The sequence below is a fragment of the Myotis lucifugus genome, unplaced genomic scaffold, assembly GCF_000147115.1.
Source record: "Myotis lucifugus unplaced genomic scaffold, Myoluc2.0 scaffold_3, whole genome shotgun sequence".
Classification (NCBI taxonomy): domain Eukaryota; kingdom Metazoa; phylum Chordata; class Mammalia; order Chiroptera; family Vespertilionidae; genus Myotis; species Myotis lucifugus.
In genome coordinates, this window is record NW_005871051.1 from 12,019,933 (window position 1) to 12,042,937 (window position 23,005).

Consider the following 23,005-nt stretch of genomic DNA (forward strand, 5'->3'; position numbering starts at 1 on the left):
TCAAAGACATTCCACCAGCTAAATCTTCTACAAAATCAACTTTGCTGCTAAATAAATGTCACAGTTTCAGTTTCCTGTGACTGCGGAATGCTTGGGTTTTTGTGAAAATACTGCATTGCAGTGAGTGTATGATCAACTGTTTTTTCCTTGAAGGTTAAAACTCCTTTCTTTTTGAGAGTAAGCAGCAATTTAATCAAGTTTTCATGGCATCCAAGAGCATTTTAAAATGAATGTACCCCAATAAAACTGGCCTCTTCTGCAAGTGTATACGAAAAGGCAGTTAGATGCGTCAGCCTGCGGGAACAGAATGGAGAATGAACCTGAGGCTGAGACCTTAAAGCGTCTCTGTCAGATCTTTCTTCCTGAGAAGTATAATGACTTACTTGAACCTGCCAATTCCTGCAATTAATTTTTACTCTTTTTTTCCTCACCCACCCCCTGCACTTTCTTGTAATGAATTTCAAGGACTCCAGTCATACCATGTGCACAGTAATTACTACAGAAGGCAGTTTGATTCTGAGACAGCTGAGTCTCTGTAAGAGAAATTTAGAATTTACTAAAGCACATACTTTAGTGAGGGGGTGCAAAGGCTTGAGTCATTTAAAAGCATTTTGAACGGGCTCTAGGAAAGATCCGGTAGTAATCAATCCTGAGTAAAGAGCAGAGGGCAAAACAATCAAAAAGACCCTTTTCCAAGACGAATTGCTGTGGTACCAGAAAGTTCTTGCTACTGGGAAGCAGTGTGTAAGCCTTTTTGTTTTGGTTGGTGTATTCCTTTGTGGCATATGTTTACAACTGGAGTGGGTCTTATTTTTGGAACCTAAGAATTCTAAAGCAAACTTTTAAAATCAAGAGGAATTGAAACATATATAGCAACATAAGGTAATATAACACATTACGCATGCACGCACGCATATAATATATATAAAATATCTTAATTACACACTGTAAAAGTGTTATTTGAATGGAACATGAGGACCAGGAAATTAATTCTTCAGTGAAGCTCTGTAGGGAAATACCATACTGGTGGATAATTTATATATAATTTTCTCACTGGGGAGTTGAGTAATAGTAGTGTACGGTTTAAAATATCAGTATATAGAGAATACATAGGAAATCCTTCTACTTTATATTTTTCACAATGGTTTAAATCATGACATGCCTATCCTGCGACTCTTGTTTTTGGCACTCAGAATGTACCGACTTCTAATCCTCTCAGCACCCCGGTGAGCAGCGCTGCCAGCATCTCTGGGCCGGCCAGTGGAGGGGCTTCCTGAACTCTGTTTCCGGTCTTGCCCTGCTGTGCTCTGCTTTTCACACAGCACCATATGGTCTTTCAAACAGTTATTACCACTTGCTCAGAATCCTGAAAGGGTTTCTCATCATACTTTTCCCCAGTTTCATTGACATATAATCGACATATAACACTGTATATATTTAAGGTGTACAGTGTGTTGATTTGATGCACTTAATATATTGCTAAGTGACCACCACCATGTCACGTAATTACCGTTTCTTTGTTGTGCTGCGAACATTTAGATTTACTCTGTTACCAACTTACAAGTATACAAATACTGTTAAATATAATCATCTGTACATTGGATCCCCAAAATTTACTGGTCTTAAAACTGTATCCTTGACCAACATCTCCCTATTTCACCCCTTCCCATCATACTCAGAAATAAATCCAAACACATGACCTGGCTCTGCTTAGCTTTCATAGCACTCTTCTTTATCTTACTTCAAGTCAGACATAAACACATCAAGCTCATTCCCACCCCAGAACCTTTACACCTAAAGCACATATTTCCTTCCTGGAACATTCTAACCCCAGTTCTTTGTATAGCTAGCACCCGCCACATCATTTGAGTCTTGCTTCTGAGCTTACCTCCTTGAAGATGCTTCCCTGAACACCCTATTGAAAATAGTGCCTTTCTCATGCCTTGCGAGCTTCTTCTCATTTTAAATTTTATATTAAATATATTAAATATTAAATTTAATACTTTAACATTAAATAATACATTTTATGTATTTTAATGAAGTGCTTGGTTCCTGTATGATTACCTCATCAAAATGCAACTTTTATGAGGATAGGAATTTTTTATGATCTGTGGCATATTGAGAGACTTCCCTGTGTCTCAAAATAAATATCTCATATCTTTCCCTCATTACCAATCCCACTGCTACTGCTGTAATTCAAATTCTTATATGCTTTCTCATCAGTTATAACATTATTGTCTGTCTGCACACCTTTCCTGTTTCTGATCATAACCTTCTAGAGCTCTTTCTCTGGTTCATCTTGTTATTCATCTGCTCAATGTTTCCCAGAGATATGTCATTAATAATGATAAAATCTATACTACACAGCCTGACAAATGAGATATTCATCATCTGGACACTTGCCTCTCTGCAGTATTTTCCACTACTCCTGTTTTTTTGTAGTTGTTGTTTTGTTTGTTTTTTAAATATGTTTTTATTGATTTTAGAGAGGAAGGGAGAGGGATAGAGAAATAGAAACATCTATGACAGAGAAACATCCATCGACTGCCTCCTGCCCACCCCCTACTGGGATAGAGCCCACAACCCAGACATGCGCCCTGACCAGGAATCGAACCAGGGACCTCTTGGTTCATGGGTCAATGCTCAACCACTGACCCACACTGTCCAGGCACTACTCCTGTTTTGGACATTCTGAAACATTTTGATGTTTTCAGTTCTCTTATACCCCCATGTCTATTTTGTGTGTGAGTGTGTGTGTGTGTGTGTGTGTGTGTATAAAATTATGCCCTTGTCCACCATGAATGCCCTTCAAGATTGAAAGCAAGGTTTGCCATTCTGAAGTCTCCCATGAATTTTCTCATTTTATAGGAACTTCCATAGAATCCCTTTATACTTGTATTAAAGTAGTTATAGTATTGTCACCTAACTAAATTGATAATTAAATACTAAATTCCTTCTAGAGAAAGGTAAATTATGAGTCATATAAAAGTAAAGTATGAATCATGTATATTGACATGTTGGTCTCCCTCAGTAGCTCCTTGAGACCAAAAGCTGAGTCTTCCTAGTATTTGGCTATTCTCAGCATCTAGAACAGTGGTTCTCAACCTTGGCTGCACATTAGAATCACCTGGGAATCTTTTTAAAATCCAGAAATCAGGATTTTAAAAAGATTCCCAGGTGATTCTAATGTGCAGCCAAGGTTGAGAACCACAGATCTAGAACCATGCCAGTGACATAATAGGTGTTTGTTATGTATTGTTATATTTCCCCATCAGAAGACAGGGTTTTCTAATCTCATTTCTCTCTTCTGCTCATGCTTCAGGCATTTGTCTTGCTTTTTCTTTTAGTTAAGGATGAGCTAGGTAGTCCCTATCTTATTTATAAATTACTCATGAAAATACTTAGGAAATTTATTATTTCCTAAGAAATTGTGGTTTCCTTTATACTTACGGCCTATAGTGCCTCAAAAGAGATGTAGCTATACATCATAATTTGCACTATCCTGTTTCCAGAAAAATATTTATGTTCAACGGAAAGTCTGTTTCCCTTTGCCTCTATGATTAAAATATGAGACACTGAATATAATTTTAATATTTAATTCTAATGTATTTTTTTATGATGAAAGAGAGAAAAAGGTAAGAAAAATGAAATTAAATATTGCTGTTTAGAAATTCTCAACCAAAGTGCCCACTGAAAATGTGGATCTCATTTCGAAGGTAAATGGCAGTTGTTTGTGGCCATTTTCTTGGAGAAAAGTAGTTACTTTCATGATTCTACCTTCAGTTCACATTTTTTACATAGGTTAACTCTAAACTTTCTCACCTAAATTTTCAGAATTTCCTCTCTTTGATTTATCTACTTACTTATCTAAAATAAAATAAAACATTGAAACAGCAAATATATTTCAAAAATTAATATGCCTCTTCAGAATTTTGACTTTCCTATAAATGTATTTTATTTTAAAGTTAATTTAACATTTTAACAATGTTTTACATTTGAAATCATGTATTTATTTGCTCTTGGCTCTTGTATTCCTATTTGCCTGACTTGTCAATGATGGGTCTATTTTTATATCAAAATGTTTTTCCCTGTGGACCCACCATATAATATGTGCCTATACTTACATTAAGACTTTTACATATTAGATTGGAATATTTTTCTTTCTAGAAAGCTGAATCACTGTGGATATTTGTTTACTTGAATATTTTTTCCAGCTCAGTTTTTTACCATCTCTAAAATGTAGAGTAATTGTATATATTTCAGGCCTACAGAGTTTAGCAAATTTGTGCCACATCATATCAACCTGAAAGTTTAGCAGAATACAAGTAGGAAGCCATAAAAAAATGACCTGGTTTCTAGAATTCACTCCAGGGTACACAAAGATATGTCTGTTCAAAGAAATAAGTTGAACGGCATATGAAGACTGACCTGATTGGGTCAGACCTGAGTTATGAAGGAATTCCAAATGATAAGAATTCTGCTTGCTTCCTTTTGGCCCAACTCAACTGACAGAGTGAAGAAGACAACTTTCAACTTAACTCAGAATCCCCCTGAGTCACAATTACTGCCAGCAGCAGCACAGCACAGCATAGCAACAGCCTGCCCTACTTCTAGAGAAGAAATCAATGTTTTACATGACTCAGATTTTACTTTTATATGACTCATACTTTACCTTTCTGATATAATTAACTAGATTTTGGACCCTCCATGTATGCATTAGTTTAGAATATTTAAAACTGCATGTGGTACAAATATTTTGCACCCTTCCATTTTTTATTTTAAATATATATATGATTCAGAAGGTTTATATTCATGTGGCACCTGTGGTTTACTTTATTATTGCATTTATTTTATTATCTTGTGTTTTTCAAACACGTCTTGCCTTCTGCAATATAGTGTGAGTTACTGGTGGCAGAATCAATATCTTAAACGTCATTGTATTCCTAGTGCCTAACAGAATTCTTGGTATAAAGCTGGTATTTAATAATGTTTACTTGAAAAGCTTTTAGAAGGCATAATAAATGAATTGATGATTGATAATGATCTAAAATTAAATAAAGGCTCAATACATGCTTGTTAAAACAATGTATAATAAATACAGACAGTTCCCAACTTACGATTTCTCAGCTTTATGATGGTGTGAGAGTGATATAAATGCATCAGTAGAAACCGTGCTTAGAATTTTGAACTTCAATCTTTGCCCAGACTAATGATATGTGGTATGATACTTCTCATGATGGATGCAGGGCAGTGGTAGAGAGCCACAGTACCCCCTCAGGCACATGATCACAAAGATAAACAATGGATAGTCTACACTGCTGTGTTGCCAGTGTCTTTTGGATATGGTGTTCTGCACGCATTTAACTTAGGCTAAGCTAAGCTATGATGTCCAGTTGGTTGAATATGGTAGATTGTCATCAATAGGGCAAGTTTACAAACTTAGTGTCTTTATGTGGATTAGATTCTCTTTCAAGTTCCAACCCCATCCCACCAGTCTCACTGCTTGGCGAAAGAGCAAGCAATCAATGGATGTTAGCGGATTTGGCTTCTCATCCCAGATTTCCCTGGAAGTGTCTAACTTGATCAGATAATTTACTCTTTCTGGCCTCAGTTTTTCAATATTAGGCAAACTATGTACTGACTCCTGTTGCTAAAAATGTTCAAATAAAAACCATAAAATTAATAATAGGTAGCATTTATTGAGCAAATCTAGCTTGCCTGGAATTATGGTTTATTTGTATTATCTAATAATTCCACCAACAGCCTAACACTGGGTGTTTGTGTACTGTGTGTCCATCATATTCAAAACTATTATGCACCCACCATCTTGCTTCATAAGAATTGTCTGCTAGTCATGCTATGTGATGGAGAGTGAGTCATTCTTATAGGTACTTAACAATCAACTTGAAAAGAGCAGAGAAGACATAAAACAAATATTTGGATTTTCAGCTTCACTTTTTTATGGCATCAAGGACTTTCTCCTTAGTTTTGCATAGAAGACAAAGAGAAGGAATGCAGGGTTATAGTCAGTTCATCAACAACTTTTTAAGCTTAGACTTTGTCGGCATTGATAAGTGAAGATATAAATCCTACATAAACTTACACCATTGTTAAGGACTAAAACAAAAGTTCCTGTTTTGTAATACTGGTATGGATAGTAATAGTATAGGCATAATTGAGTCTACATGGAAAAGGGAACCAATATTCATGTGCATAATTGTATTATATAACTGATTGTTTTTTCTTGTCTTTGGTTATGCAGCAGTGCAGAATTATGATGAGTTTTTATTGAACTGTCACATTGCATGATGACAGAGCAAAACATATCATAAAGAACATTCTAGAACTGTTGGTGCCAAGCCATTATGAAAATGGAGACATATCTATCTGGCACACATGTATTTTTCTTTTAGTTTTTCCAAGCTTTATTGTTTCTCCTTTTGCCAATTTTTAAGGGTATTTAAAGTTTCCCAGTAATAACTATAACCATGGACTATTTCTATGCTTTGTAATCTTTCTAATACTATAATCCAAAGAAAAACAGTGAGGTTTGCAGTTAGTTGTGAATCCTGAGAGAAAGGGTTCTATTCTACACTTTGAGCACATGTCTCAGGTGGATCAGAAATCATTGATGTACTTCTTTGAGAGCTTTACGGCTCGGAATTATCTGTCACACATTCACATCTTACCTATTACCCACATCCATCTCCCAAATGATCTAACAGTAAAGAAAATTATAATTTGATTTGACATTTTAAGCAAGTGCACTTTTGTCATAAATCATTAATAAATACCCAGGAGAATTTAAAATAAATATTCTAAAGAATTTTAAGTTGTTTACAGACAGAGCAAGGATTAGTCATTGTTTTCGCAATATGAAGTAGGTGTATACCACAGACAATGTGTAATTTTAAGCGTACTTCTGAGATGTGTCTGCCTCCCTCAAGTAGGATTAGAGAAAAGAAACAACTGGCATATTCCCAGGAAGCTGACTAAAAGCAGCCAGTCCCATGATTGGAATCCACTCCTCTTCGTAAATGTCCTGGACTAAAGAAGTAAAAGGTTTAACTTCTATTTGTGAGAATGATGAGATGGCGTGTCAAGTCATTGCCTCACCCCTTTACACCAGTTATTCTGTAGGCATGTTTCATGTTCTTTTCTGAAGTCCTATGCTACAGGCTTGCCAACTTTAGTGTCTCAGAATCACCTGGTGAATTTGTTAGAAGACCAATTTCCAAAGCCCATACCCCAAAATTCTAATTTGTTAGATGGATGCTGGAGGTAATTGGCTGGAAACACTTGAAGATATATTGGAAGTGGATCATCACCAAAGAGTGGTTCAGTTTAATGAGTTTAAAACCTTTTCTGAGATGGATGAAATAGTTTATCTTAAAGGTATTTTTATACCTGCTTGTCACATGCTCTCTATTATGTGTCCAAGTTTAGTTCAGGTCTAGTCACTTGTTCTGCTTGGCGTTATTCTTCATGGGTTCCCAATGGAGTTAGAACTCCAGTACCAGCTCTCCTACCAGGCCTGAAAATTAGGTTTCAAAACCATCCTCCTCTCACTGATGGAGCTAGTGTTGGCTAAACATTTATAGTTAACAGAACCTTTCCCCCTGTGTATATCTGGAGTTAGAAGGTTGGTGAATTATTCACTCAACCTTCAACAAATATTTGAAACACAACGGATAGCTAAATGGTGCTTTGTTCAGTTTGTGAATTACTATCATGCTTCGGTTATGCGCATCTTGCTTTGCATGACCCTTTTCATACTTGGAAGGAAAAATGTGAAAACCTCTCACTAAGTACATAGAAAATTAGAAACTGGTTTATTTTGAATAAAATGTATCTGCGATTTACATCCTTAGCTCTGGATATGCCCTGAGAAAAGAAATCCGTCAGTAGCTCCAAAAACAGCAGAGCTGTCAGGGACATTTTCTTCCCAGTATTTCTGCTTGCTTATTTCTTCCCTTTGAATCGTGAAGGAAATGTGGCAGCTGTACCTTATTTTTTTGTCTCTGCAAGCCTCAGGGCACATGTGCTCAGGAACTGAAGTTTGATACATTAAATAAATTTATCTGCGCTAATAACAGAAACTACAGGAACTGTCAGAGCATGTCAGACTTTTTTTTTTTTATGCACAATATGCAGGCGGTCGATAGATGGAGTTCCAGATGAAAATGCCTCTCTTTTCAAGCAAGTCTTTAAACACGTTAAATTTTAATGTGCACATATGATTTTATAACTCTTAGGGAGAACCAACAAAAGTGTGTTATTTGGCCACCTCCAAAAAATAAGTCGTCATTTTAAAGTTATCATTTGTTAGCAATATTTGCTTGGAGGATAAATTCATAGAGTATTCTAGGGAAGATGGATAAAGGAGAAATATCTTTTAAAAAACTAAGTGATGTTAGTTTTTTAAGAAATCATATTTTCATTAGAGTTGTTAACCTTTAACCTATGTGAAAGTTCTAGAATATTATGTAAGGTTTTATAAAATGATTTATCTGGAAAATGTTAATATCTATTTTGTGGGTTTTTTTTCACTTTATGTATACATGAAGGATAACATAAAAGCTATTATGTGCTAAATAATACTATGTGATTTTCTTAAAAAATGATGCCCCAAAATAAAATGTTGGAAGGCAAAAGATACAGTTATTATTTGTAATAAATAACAGAATTCAGCACCAAAGACTTAGAATGAGGTAAATACTATATTTAAGTATTAAAGTTTCTGACAAGGGAAAATATGGGAATAGCTGTATTACCAGATTGTCTAAGAAATATTAAAAATCAACAAAATGCGTATTACCTTATTTCTAAATTACAATACAAATTAATTTATTTTATATATCCTATGCAAGGGACAATTATACACAAAAGACAATGTTTTCAAGAGTGGTCTTGCAGATTTGGAGTTAGGATTTGGGGTTGCCTGTGGGCAAGTTCAAATTTGTTCTTATATACAAAAATGTATGAATTTGTGTAAGTATCTGGGCAGGTAGGTACTCAAGTAAAATCTTAGAATTTTAAAACATAGAGCATTATAGTCTTAGGTTTGGAAAATGATTAAGGCAGTTGCATTTAAATATAAGAGAATCTGAATATAATAGAAATCCAATTATTAATGTAATCGGTATTCTACAAATCTGATAAATAGCATTACTGACTGACAGACCTACTCATAAGCTACAAAATGAGTCTTTAAGACCCACATTAATGATCATATCAGATTTTAAAAATTTTAGCAAGTAACTGAAATTTGGAATATACCTGTCCCAACCATGAGTTGAATTTTGCCATGAGAGTCATGTTTTCTGTTGAGTTGGAATTTTCTTTTTTTCTGTTCTTTCTTTTTCTATTTTTTGTTGTTTCTTTCACTCTTTTGCTTGTTTGCTTTCTTCTCTCTTTTGGTGTTTCTTAACTGGAATTATCTAAGACCTTTTAATCATTATTGGAAGAGTATTAATTTTACTTCACAACATTAAACATGTATACATTAAATCTACCCCAAAACAAAACTGAAGCATTCTACAGATGTTAAATAAATAAGTAATGAATCTATAAACCATTTGAACTTGGAATTTAATCTGTGGAACAACTGTTTTCATTCAGATCTCCAACGCTTCCACAGTTAGGATTTGTGATCTTTTGCAATAAGGAGAGAGGAGAGTCTTTCTCATTACATGGGAGGAATGGAATGCTAACATTCCTTGTACTTCATCGTTTCCTCTCATAGATTTGGAGGGAATTTGCCTTTATCAGCTTTCTTATTTATCTCACATTCACAGTTTTCAGAGAGATTCAGGTAAAAATAATTATATACATCAGGAAGAAATGATTAAAAGAAGCTGTGATCACTTTTGACTCTTGTCATAATGCCATTTTGTAGAGTAGAGCTAAACCGTGACTCCAAAACACTGATTAGGAATTCAAGTGAAATTTACCACAAGTGGGTGGTATTTTAATAATATCATACTGTGATTATAAGTGAGTGTAGCCAATAGTATTTCCTTTGCTTCCAGAAGCTTTTCAGTAGAGCGGAAGGAAGTCTTAAATTATATTTTCTGTCAAAGTAGCTTTGTCAGAGCAATACCAGCTTGACATTTTCTAAGATGTTGTCACTTAATACATGGTTATACTATGTACATTTCAAAAGCCCAACAAATTAGAAAGTGATAGCTGATTAATCTGCATACATTTTAAGGAGTGTTATCTGAATAGTCTTATCAGGAAGTTAGATGATGCATTTTAGATTATAAATTCACTTCATTTGTGTCTCTGATATTAATTGAAACCAATGTGGCCAGCCACCCCTTTCTTTTTACAAAATTAATTTCTACTGATTGATTAAAAAGAAAGAACCCAAAAGTCTGAGGCATTACACACTAAAGAGATCACTTTTTGAATGTCTGGTCTCTTTAAAACAAAATATCAGCATTTCAAGTGGATGATGACCAAGTAGCACTCTCCTCCATTAGGCATTATTTTTTTTAGGTTCGCTATGAGGCTTTTCAGTCACTGAGAAATCTTTTCCAGAGAGCCCTGTGGGGAAAACTGCCAATTTTAGCTGGGAACGGTGGGTGCTCATATTGTTTTCTTTACTTTGAGAATCTGTGGCTAGAACTCCCATGCGATAAAGTGAAAACCTAAGTATTTCCCAAATCCTTTGAGAGGTGTTGATAAACATAGCATCAGACAAAGGGTTCTATGGCCTATTGATTGGGATTCTCTCCACATCACTGCCCTTCCCTGAGATTCCATGTGTCCGAGCACATGAAAAGCTCTCAGCTAGTGTTACACATGCCCGTGCAACTCAACATTTCTCAAGCTCATGTAAGCACTTTACACTGACGGTCTTCCTTCCAAAACACATCATTGAAGACTAAACATGAAAAAACATTAGACAATGTTCTCATAGTGCAGGATTCCTTGGCTCTACTGAACAGTTAACATCATATGTCAATGAAAGCTAGCTAAGATATGTCCTTAAATGCCAAACACTATTTTTTTTAAAAAGTGTATATAGATTGATGGAGGTCTTATATTAAAAGGATAGATATGCAAAAAAAAAAGGTTTGTAAAAAAACAGAACCAAAGTGTTACTAATGGCTACCTCTTAATATTAAAAGTAGATTATTGAAAGGGCATTTTTGTGTTTACCATAGCTAATCACTACAAATTTGCTCTATCTTGGTACTATTAATTTTAGACCAGATTCCCTCAAAGTCATGGCTACTATTTGTTCACTTCCAATCACAGGAGAGGTGACAGGTGTTGAAGAATGGCAGATGATCGGAAAGATGACGCAAAGGCACCTCACTGGACCTCAGCTCAGCTAACGGAGGCTTCTGCACACCCACATTCACCTGAGATTAAGGATCAAGGCGGGGCAGGGGAAGGATTTGTCAGAAGTGCCAATGGATTCCCATTCAGGGAGGACGAAGAGGGCACCTTTGGAGAACATGGGTCACAGAGCACTTACTCAAATACCAAAGAGAATGGGATCAACGGAGAGCTGACCTCAGCAGACAGAGAAACAGCAGGTAACTAAGGGCTCTCCAGTCACCAGAGCTGGTTTGTGCTTTGAAGTCTGTTTAGTCTGAAAGTGAATTAATTTACAGCACTGATCCTCTTTCAGGAATGCTAGGATGGAAACTTTAGTCATTCGGGGGAAAGACACAAAAAAGAGAAAAACCATGGGAACTAGCCCTGTGGTACCCCAAATTGGTTGTATTCTCTATCTCATCTCCCTATTTAGTTTTACCACTTTAATTTTAATAGAGAAATGGCTCAGTACCTGTCAGCAGTTTAATTCATTGAAAGAAAACACAAATAGTTTGCTGTTGATTTTCTTTAATGATATGGGACCTAAATCTGATTGACTAATTAGAAGCATATTTACTTTTTAGGGCAGAAAAGAATGTTACAGTCCAGCTCTCAGCTTTTAAAAAGAAAAAGGAGAAACAGAAAAGAAAGAAAATGAATACACACACACACACACACACACAGGAACCATTTCATACTTCCTCAGATACCTTTTTAATACCTAATATTCAGATATTAGGAAAACATACTATAATTTATTATCAAGTACTTCCTTTCAAAGTGTAATTTCTGCACTTTACTCTATCATTGACAATGTTGTCACAGTGGCATAATTACTATATAGTATGAATGGCATAGAGAAACAATACCCAGAACTATAGTATTATTCAAAATTATTTTTATTTTTTCTGTGATTCAGAATTTAATGCATTTGAACACAGTAACTTGCAGACATGCTACTCTAAAGAAGTGTAAGCAAACTACAAGCAGTAAGAAAGGTTATGCCCCCTTCAAAATCATCCCTTACTTATTCAAAGATTGGTTTTCTACATTCCACCCACTAGCCAGCAACACATCGACTGTACACTGTTCAAAAAAAGTGTTTGCATTTTAATGGGAAAATATAAAAGGCATTTCAAATGACTGGGGAGAAATTACATAAGTACATAGTGTAACTTTTTTTAATCCACACATTCCACAAATTACTGTTGAGCATTTTCTATGTTAGCTTCTGTGCCAGGTGTGTGCAAGGAATGGTCTCTGAGCTTCACAGAGCTGGTGACCTAGTAGTGGACATGAGACCTGTGCCTGCAGTTAATTCAGATACAAAATACAGTGTGTTCAGTACCAAATGAGCAGTACAGAAAGGCAAAGTGGAACTGGGATTGTTTCTACTTAGGGCCAAAGTTCCAAATTGTGCAAGAAATGTCTTGAGGTGCCATGGCACACTCCCAGGGCTGAGGCAGAGTATTTGAAATACTGAAAGGAAATGCAGCAATTCTCCATCTGTCCAATACTACATGGTCTATTAGCTCAAGACAGTACACAGTTTCAGCATTAGCGCACACTAAATTTCTTTTCAAGATGCTGTATCTTTGCGTGATAAAAACCAAGTACCCTGCAGACATCCTTGTGGAACAGGAAAAGAGGGTAACGGTGTCCAATCCAATCCAAGGATTTGAAGAAGCTTTGCAGTGCCTAAAAGGCACATATACCCCATTAGAAAGAAACTGGTTCAGAATGAAATAAAAATATTATTTTTGCCTTTCATCATTACAATGAGGATTAAATGAAATAGTAATGTGTACAAAGTGAATGGCTCATAAAATAGTATCTATTAATTATCATTATTATTATTATTATTGGTGGTGGTAGTTGTGTCAATATAGACAACAGAGTACTCATAAACAAGGAATGCTTTTCTACAAACCAGTATAATACAAGTTGTAGAGGGTGGGATTTGGATCAGAAACATTAAATAGGAAAATTTTGAAGGATCAAGGCATGAAGAGAGGAGGGCACATTAGAGTAAAATGATTGTGGGGAAAGAAATAATGTTATAGACCAAGATTATTCTTACCATCATATTCTGTAGCACCTGATATTATACCTCAAGTACTCAATAAGTGTGTTGAGTGAGTGAATAAATGAATGAAGGAATCAATGAATAGAAAAGAAAAAAGAAAGTCCTTTTCAAATTGATGGTGAAAACTATTGAAAAGTCTTTCTTTGTATCTTGGGCTCTCATCAGTTGAGTCTCATGGATTATTGTGAGGTTTATAATACAAGACAAAAATCTCTATAGGGTGTTTGGTCAAGCAGTGGAGAATCAACATCACTCACTATTTCAGTTTTTCAATGGTCCTAATGAACTATTTAAGAATACCTGATAAATCTATTTCTAGGTCAGCGTGTCCTCGTCAGCTTGAAAAAATAATATAAATTAAAAAGAGACTAGTAGATTTTCTTTTAAATTATGGATTCAAGAGCATCCAAAATTAATTTTGATTTCAGCTTGCCATATATCACAGTAATTTTATATTACATTTGGGAGACTGATTATGAAAGCTTTATATGTATGTTCATAGTGACCGAGTTACAAAGAGCCAGCTGTGGATTACCAGGGTGATGTGTTCAAATTATGGTGTGATTTTAAACTAACTTCCCTTCAGAAATAACAGGCCAAGTATTGAATTATAAGTTATCTATGTGTGGGAAAAGAAAAATGTAAAATATCGTCTCCTCATGCCTATAGAGAATGTTCCAATGATAAATTCATGTGCAACTAAATATCTCTGTAAACTTCAGCTTAATAAAATAATAAATTTTATTATTGACAGTTTATAGGTAAATTTTTCACAATCTACAAACAAAAATAATTCCCAGTTTAAAAAAAGTGTTCTTAAATCTCAAATATTTTTTTTTAAATGCTGTCCTTTGATGATGGGGATTCGCGCTGAATATGAGCTGGCACGATATTTTGGGTTGTTTTCGAGAGGACCAGGGAGCTATATACTAGCCCACTCTTTTTATTTTTTTTTAACTTAAATTCTTTATTGTTGAAAGTATTACATGTCTCCCTTTTTCCCCCATTGACCATATCCTGGCCACTCCCACCCCTCAGCACATGCCCTGACCCCCCTAGTGTCTGTGTCCATTGGCTGATCTCTTAACCCCTTCCTCTACCCTGCCTTCCCTCTGAGGTTTGAGGGTCTGTTCAATGTTTCTATGTCTCTGGATCTATTTTTGTTCATCGGTTTACATTGTTCATTATATTCCACAAATGAGTGAGATCATGTGATACTTATCCTTCTCTGACTGGCTTATTTTGCTTAGCATAATGCTTTGCATACACTTATAATCTATCAGTATATTGCGTTTCTCCCCTATAGAGGGTATTTCTCAGGGCATTGGTAACTTGAAGCATTTCCCAGTATCATCAGGTCCTTAGGTGGCCACTACATGACTGATTTACTCCAAAGATCTTTCTTCTACTTTCCTTCTTTGCTATAGTCCTCTCTTGACTTTAGAAATAAATCTTTCCCCCAAGGTTGTTTATTTGTATTTATCTCTATTAACCAGATAAAATGTTAAATGAATTGCAATCATCACATTCCCCCTTCTTCCTTCCTTTATCAGTGTGGGCTTACTTCAACCAAAGGTCTTGCCTCATTCTTTCTCACCCTTTTTCAGTGTTCACCTTCATTCCTGGGCCCTAATAATTTTTAAAGATGCAAGCCCATAGTCAGTTTATCATTAATCTTATGCACTGAGACGTGGGATGGCAGGGAATGCTAGAAGGCAATAATGTTTTTTTTTTGTTGTTGTTGTTGTTGTTTTTTAATATATTTTATTGATTTTTTACAGAGAGAAAGGGAGAGGGATAGAGAGTTAGAAACATCGATGAGAGAGAAACATCGACCAGCTGCCTCCTGCACATCTCCTACTGGGGATGTGCCCGCAACCAACGTACATGCCCTTGACCGGAATCGAACCCGGGACCTTTCAGTCCGCAGGCCGACGCTCTATCCACTGAGCCAAACCGGTTTCGGCAATAATGTTTTAAATTACATTTCTTTATAGTTTATTCTTCTAGATTTTGTCTCCTTATAATGTAAAGCTAATCCATAGAAAGGTAGATTGAATTATTGGCTCATCTGATATAGCATAAGTTTTGATACTTTAAGGATTTTTCTTACATTTATTCATTCAGGTGTTCTTTTTAGAAGCCATCCCACCGTAGCTTTCAAAAATAAACGAGAAGCCATTGAGAATCTAGCCACTTGGGAACGTTATTGTTATAATGAGAATAAAGCCATCATTTTTACATTTGTTTTCCAAAGTGTGAAATCAGAAGAGTAAAAGCTTAAAATAAACCCTTCTGCTACTTTTCACCTTAAATTTGAAGTAAGAGGAATGCATTTTGGTCCCTACAGAGTTTCAATTCTGAGTGAAGATGAGCTTCGTCTTTAAGATTTTTATGTGAGGTGGGGCCCAAACTCATATTAGAATCCATATCAAAATAACAAGAAGATAACTAGAAGGAACCAATAATGTGGCCTTTCCTAGTCCTCCTCGTTACAGGTGTAGTCCCTATTCAAGATCTCATGACTACAGCCAGTATGCTGGTCTCCTGCCACATAGACCAGCACTCATTCAGCAACCCATAGCACCAGATTGAGACCAGCACAGCCAGCCGCCTGGTGATCCGTTATAGCCAAAGAACACAATCCCTGTTGCAAAACTGCCACACCCATGTGCCTCTAAGCGTGACAGAAAAATTGTAATTTTATTCTCAGTTCTCAGCATGGAGAAACATAGGAGGCAAATATGAGAAGTTGATAGATGCCAAAACATTGACATATTTTATTAAAATCATCCTTCCATGATTTTGACTATCCTAAGGTCTAATGCTTTGAACACTAGTAAGAAACACTAGTCAGAGTACAAAGAGCCTTCATGACCATCCACAGTCCACAGCCAGTGCCAGCTCCGAGTTAATGAAAGATTAAAGGGGAGTGTTTCTTGAGTTAACTCCTCACCCTACTCCCCAGGCATGCGTTGTTTCCCAGAATTTCTGGGAAGTCCACCCAGGTCTGTTCCCTGCCGAAGCAGCGAAATCTGGAAGAGCTCTTGCAGGTCACACAATGTTGCATTTCAGAATTTACCTTGAGCTGTGCCTTCCAAAGCCCGGACTTTACCATCCTCGGAACTCAAGCAGCCAAGCAACTAACATACTCCATTATGTCCATTTATTGCTGCTGAAATTACAAATTTAAGCTTGAAAATACACGATGAAGGAAAAGTTTGTCATCACTCTAACCTTCTATTCCCTTTTCAACCTTTGAGTATGAGAACCTGCCTTTTCTTCTTCCACTTTCCTCTGCCAACATTCCTGGGTTTGAGATTTACTAGTAAGAGCTGTCATCCCATTCAAAAGATGGGCCCTAGGTGGTTTGGCTCAGTGGATAGAGCATCGGCCTGCTGACTGAAGGGTCCCAGGTTCAATTCCAGTCAAGGGCACATGCCCAGGCTGTGGGCTCAGTCCCTACTGGGGAGCATGCAGGAGGCAGCCAATCAATGATTTTCTCTTCCTCTCTGAAATCAATAAAAATATATTTTTAAAAAATTTTTAAAAGATGGCATATAGTATTTAACATTTTATTCATGTAAACAGAGAAGATAGTGCAGGGCCAGCTCTTGCAGATAAACTAGAGCTACCTGCATCACCCCCAAGGAAAATCAACAAGCTGGCCTGACAATACAAGAGGCTGCAGATTTTCTTTTCCTTGTTGCCATGCCAACCACTCATCGCTCCGCTGCCATTTCCCTGAGCTCCGCAGAGGAGTGTGCAGAGCAGAGGTATTTAGCATTTAAGGGTGGATCTGCGGAAAAGCACAGGGCCTCCCTGCGAAGCCTCTGGGCCTGGTGGCGCCGATGGGTGAGGACAGAAAATGGGGACCTTTTCAGTGTTTTCCTTCAAAAGGTTAGGCATCTGGGGCTAGAAGGGTGAGCAAGACAAGAATTGATAGAAAAGGCAATTCCATGAGGTTTGTATTTGTCACGTTTGCTTTGTCCTATGTGGTCTCTATACCATTTGAAGCATGGGTATGGGTATTGCTTCAGCCATAATATGTGGCTTGTCTTGTTGGTAAATAGAAGGATCTGAACCTAATTGAGGGCTAGCTTGTGTGGAAATGACAATAAGGAATCGCATCTCTTACTCTTGTTAAGGTATGAGCTTGTGCACAGCAAGTATTGCTAGCTAGAGCTTTTATAATGTATTAGAAATTAGAGGAAAAGACGGGCACCAGATAAAGTTGATTGTTTAAATGTGCAATTATAGGGTAGTTCTTCCTGTAAAAATTTACCTCAGATCTATATTTGCTTGCTCTTCAGCCAGTCTTAGAGTAGGATGCAATTGTTTTAAGCCAGCAATTTTTAAATCAAAATATAAGAAATCTTGGTTTCCCTAGACCTCTTTTAATTAAACTTATGACTCAACAAATTAAAATGTGATTTTACTCCTTTGAATTTGAACTGCCTACAAAAACTTAAAGTCATGAAGACACTGTATCTAATACAATGGAATGTGGCATTTAAAAATTAAGATTAATTTGCATATAAATTTATTCCCATGTATGTTTTTTCAGAAAATGCCTCCCATGCACTTGTGGAAATAAGTCTCCTTTCTTTACTGTCTAGTTTTGTGCTAAATGTCAGAACTACATCACATTGAATTTGAATTTTAATCAATACAACAGACTTGAGCCAAGAACAATTCAGATCTACTTCTAAAGTTATTCTTTCTGGCTTGTTCTGTAAATGTAAATGTAAATGTAATTTAATTATCATTGTATTCTTTTTTTACTTGGTCCCTCCTCCTGATATTATATTTTCTAAGACTTTAACAAATTCTGCTGTCATGTTTTATCATCATAATTTTCTTTTAATGTATTCAATTTTTGACATTGTAAAATTCTGCATTTGAGAAGAATTCTTAACATTTTATAAAATATTTGTAGTGTGCAGGTGAAAATAGTCATGAAACAAGTCTTTTTGGATTCATTTTTGGACTGTCTAAATATTTGTTTTGGTTAGGATTATGCATAATCTTTATCTGTGTCATGTTACACTTCTAAGAATTCTCTCCACTCAAAAGAAAAAAAATTTAATAGTAATTTGGAATATGTTAATTGCTCTAATATCTTGAGAATGTATTCATCATCAATCAATAACATATTTTTTTATAAGTACCTCGTGCTAACCGATTGCGCCACTGGAGCTCCTATCAATAACATATTTTTTTGAAAAGTAGGATGGATGGACGGATGGATGGATGATAGAGATATTTAGGTAGATGATTGATAGATAGATAGATGATAGATAGATAGATAGATAGATAGATAGATAGATAGATAGTTGATAGATGGATAAAGATTGTTTGTATATACCCAAGAAAAGTAGTGCACCAAATACCACCCTGAGAGGTGGCTGTGGACTTGATTTCATTTGCTGTTGAGAGGTTAGTAGACTGGGGAGTACATATCAGTCATCACTCCTCCCTCTTTCCTTACCAAGCTACTGAGATGAACTGACTCTTCCCACTTCAGTGTATTAAGCCTTTTCCTCTCATTCCCTCACACTTCACTGCTCCTCAGCACATTACATAAAGCATGTGCTTTGACTGTCAGGGGAGTCTGGAAAGGCATATCAGGAGCAGATGAACAGAACAACTGGTGCTGCATTGCAGACTTGGTAGTTTAAGCATGATCTGACTTGGCATCATGAGTCCGAGGGGAAAAGAACACTGAACCAAATGCTTGCTACCCGCTCACTGTGTGGCTCATTTCACAGAATGAGTCACCAGCCAGCAGCACTCAGAGAAAATACAATTCAAAACCCAGCCAAGCTGACGAGCAAAGAAAAGAGGAAAACATATCTCCTGGGCTCTTGTTGCAACTTTTAACAAAGATGCAAATGCTAGGTGGTTATTAGGACACATAAATGAGAGTTAAACGTTTGTTTTTACAGTTGATTTCAGCATTACTCAAAACTTGAAAGGACATTAGGCAAAAATGGATAATAAGGGATGAGTCAAGATTCAGAGAAAAATCATCTTTAATAGAGATGATTCAGCTTCAGCAACATGAAAATTAGACTCAATATTTTCGGTCCAAATTTCCTATTTGTAAACACAGGTCAAAGCCATGCTGAGGTGGGCGCCTCTCTGATGCTTGCATAGGAGACTGGAGCATGGTCAGTCCTCTAACTGAACTAACAGTCTTCTCTTTTGCAAAACATGTTACGTTTGCTGTGAAAGGATATATTGGGAAGAAAGTCATGAAAGGATATAGTGGAAGACTACATGCGGTTGTTTCATCATGTGTAGCATGATGACATTTGAAAGAGTGTGTACTATAGGAGAGACCATGATCAAAGGCCCAGAGCTGATGTTGATTTTATCCTCTCAAATGAATCTCTTCCTTTTCCGCACATTCCCAAGTACCATGTTTATATCCTGCTAATGGCATTGATCATATTGAACATGTTACTGAGGTTACTTGTTACTTGTTTTAATCCCCATCACTAGGTTGTGTTTTGAGGTTGTAGTTGTCTGTGCTTTCTTTATCTTCATGTTCCTTTTGGTATATAATGTGGTGCTTATTTTGTATAGTTGGTGCCAATCAATAGTTTTGAATTGATATCAAGAAGAGAGAGCGTTGCCTGGCCGGGGTGGCTCCGTGATTGAATGTTGACCTATGACCCAGGAGGTCACAGTTCAATTCCTAGTCAGGGCACATGCCTGGATTGTGGGCGAGCTTGATCCCCAGTGTGGGGCAGGCAGGAGGCAGCCAAAGATTCTCTATCATCATTGAGGTTTCTCTCTCTCTCTCTCTCTCTCTCTCTCTCTCTCTCTCTCTCTCTCTTCCTCTCTGAAATCAATACAATATTTTTTTAAAATGATGAGAGAGTTAGTATCCATGTTCTGTTTGAGAATCTAAATTACATAAACAAAATGGGGCCACAAAAATTATATCACAGTGTGAGCAATACACTTGTGGGAAAGGTTTCATGGCAGTTTTTACTTTGACAGCAAACTTCTCTTTTTGCAAACAGACCCAAACTCCAAGCTCAAATACAACATTTTTTAGGTGAAGGATTTCTGTAAAAGTTGGGAAGGCGTGATTGATAAACTGGAAAGGGGAATGAAAATGAATCAGAAAAACCAAGCTGTTTTTAGACATAGTCTTAAAATCAGGAATTGATCAACCTCTTCATGATCAGGGCTACTGTTGATGACATATTGAAACTGTAATTTTGTTTAAAATAAAAGTTACAAGTCCTGATTTTGAAAATTTCTTTTTTTTCATATCTTGTACAATAAATTGGCATATTATTGACATATTTTACTAAGAAAATAAAATGAAAATTTTTGAAATCTGATTTACCATATCATGAAGTTTCATATATCTCTTTCATAGGATTGTGTTTTTTATGCCAAATGAAGCTCTGTGTTTGTAGATATACTATAGCTTTTAGTTATAGTAACATCTGCCTATCTAAGACCTTTCCTTAGCAAAGTTATATTAATTTAATATACTTCCCCCCTTGCCTAAATTTAAATGCTAGGCAGATCCTAAACTGTGGATAGGATCCCACCCTCCATCCTATTGCAAAGTCCAGTTGCCTGGTCCAATGTCATCCTACCTACTTAGATAGCATCCCATTCTTACATTTTTCTCAGCCCTGCTCTCCATCAAAATTGATCCACCTTTCTCTTTCTGCTGGGCTCCTCCATAGGACGACCAGAGCTATTGCAATAATGAGTTACAGTTTTATGCTTTCTAGATATCATTTGCATCCTGTTATAGCATCAATGTCTTCAAATAAAAGTGAGTACTTTGACAGTTTCAAGTATGATATAGATGGTACCCGCAATCTGCAAGTATTTCTAGAGGTGGGTTTGGTAGCAATGAGGCCCAGTACACAGAGAAGAGATACAGATTGAAATGTGTATGTGCCATTGAGTCAGTCCTGTCCTCAACACTCCTTAGACAATGTGATGTTTCAAGACAGAATACAATCCAGTTTCTCCCAAGTTTACAAGGAGTAGTACAATTTTAATATTTTTTACTAGATGCAAAAATGAGTGCACAATGCTACATTGGGAAAAATACCACCAACAGCAAAAACTTTAACTAGAATATGATAATATAAAGTGAGACTATATGTACTTCTACTTAAATGTGTTTTTTTTTCCGTTTCCAGTTGTACCCTTAAAATTAGAAGCAAAATTTTGTAGTAGGTACTACTTCTGATCTGTACTTTGCTTTTCTAATTACTTTTAACTTCATTATATAGTATCCTGAACTTGTGGTATCCTTGCACTGTTAGCATTAATTTATTATACTTCCCTCCCTGGGCTAAATTTAAATGCTAGGCAGATTTTGTTCAAGCTCTAAACCCTTCATTTGAGTAAGTTAAGTTGTCAATCTAAATAAATTATGGATTTGAGCATATAGATTGAGGTAAAACAGAAAGAGTGAGGGAAATTCTCCTGGACTCAGACCCTTGTACAAGTGTATTACCTACCAATCTTAGCTCCCCTGGGTTGCGTGTGCATTTCTGAAGAGGACCATATGAGGGACTGTGGATAATTCAGCCAAAATCAGTGGCCATTACTGGGAAAGGCTTAAAAAACAAAAGCAAAACATGTCCTTCAGTGACTTTACCCCATTTCAAGCACTATTTCAATGCAGGAACACCCAGTCCTACTCATCTTTATACCAATCATAATGACTAAGCATAGTTCTACTATCTTTAGTGGGTGCGATACAAAATCTGTCCAGTTTCAGTACCATCATAACTGAACTTTGTGCAGTCATGATTCCTTATCTTAAACGCATTTATCCCCATAAACTAACTTTACCTCAAATGCATTTCCCCCCATAAACTAGAATTTTCTTTGTTTTAATCAGGAAGTCTTTAGAAAAAAAAAATCTTTGGAAGACAAAGCTGGTAGGCAAAGATCGACAGCTGCAGTGTTGGCCTGGGTGACCCTTTGAGATCAATTGGAGTCCTGCTAGGGAGGGGTATGCCTGCTGGCCTCTTTCATGTTAAGGTGCCAGGGAAACAAACAAAAAAACCAACAATCTGCTCTTTTAATTTCCTTCATCACCAGTTGATTACAGGAAATAGTTTCAGAGAAACAATTTACTCTCCAAATTAAGCCAGGAACTTACCTTTTTTCCCTGTGTTTATGAATTTATCTCGGGTATTTGTTTAGCAGACCTCTTCGAACTGCACAGTGCTTTCCTTGTTGACTAGTTTCCATCCGCAGCAGCAATTAGCATCGGTTTCCTAGGCAACCATTCTGTACCCTACTGAGAAAAACCTTTTCTTGACAGGAGCATTCTGTCTAAAATTGTCTTGTTTTCCTTCTTTCACAAGTGTACAGTAGGCTTGTCATTTCTTTTAACACAGCACTATTATGCCTGATGTTCTTAAAAGCAGAAACATGTACTGGCTTTTATATTGTATATGGTTGAATTTATTATTAATGCCACTTACTTCTCTCTTAACAACCTGAAAGAAATCAACAAAAATTATTTTCTCAGGCTTATGCCAACTTTCTTTTCTTTCTTTCTTTCTTTTCTTTCTTTCCTTC

General features: G+C 36.4%; 1 protein-coding gene across 6 annotated transcripts in view; it reads left to right on the forward strand.

Moving 5' to 3' along the window:
- MAP2 (microtubule associated protein 2) overlaps positions 1-23,005 on the forward strand; it is a 234,166-nt gene that overhangs the window by 162,466 nt on the left and 48,695 nt on the right. For 5 of the 6 annotated variants that reach the window (XM_023760810.1, XM_023760821.1, XM_023760830.1 and 2 more), the window contains one exon: positions 11,269-11,552. The exons of the other annotated variant lie outside the window; for it this stretch is intronic. In XM_023760810.1, coding sequence (XP_023616578.1) covers positions 11,291-11,552 — 262 coding nt within the window. In that variant the 5' untranslated portion in view covers positions 11,269-11,290. The remainder of the gene's footprint in view (positions 1-11,268; positions 11,553-23,005) is intronic. 6 annotated transcript variants of the gene reach the window in all.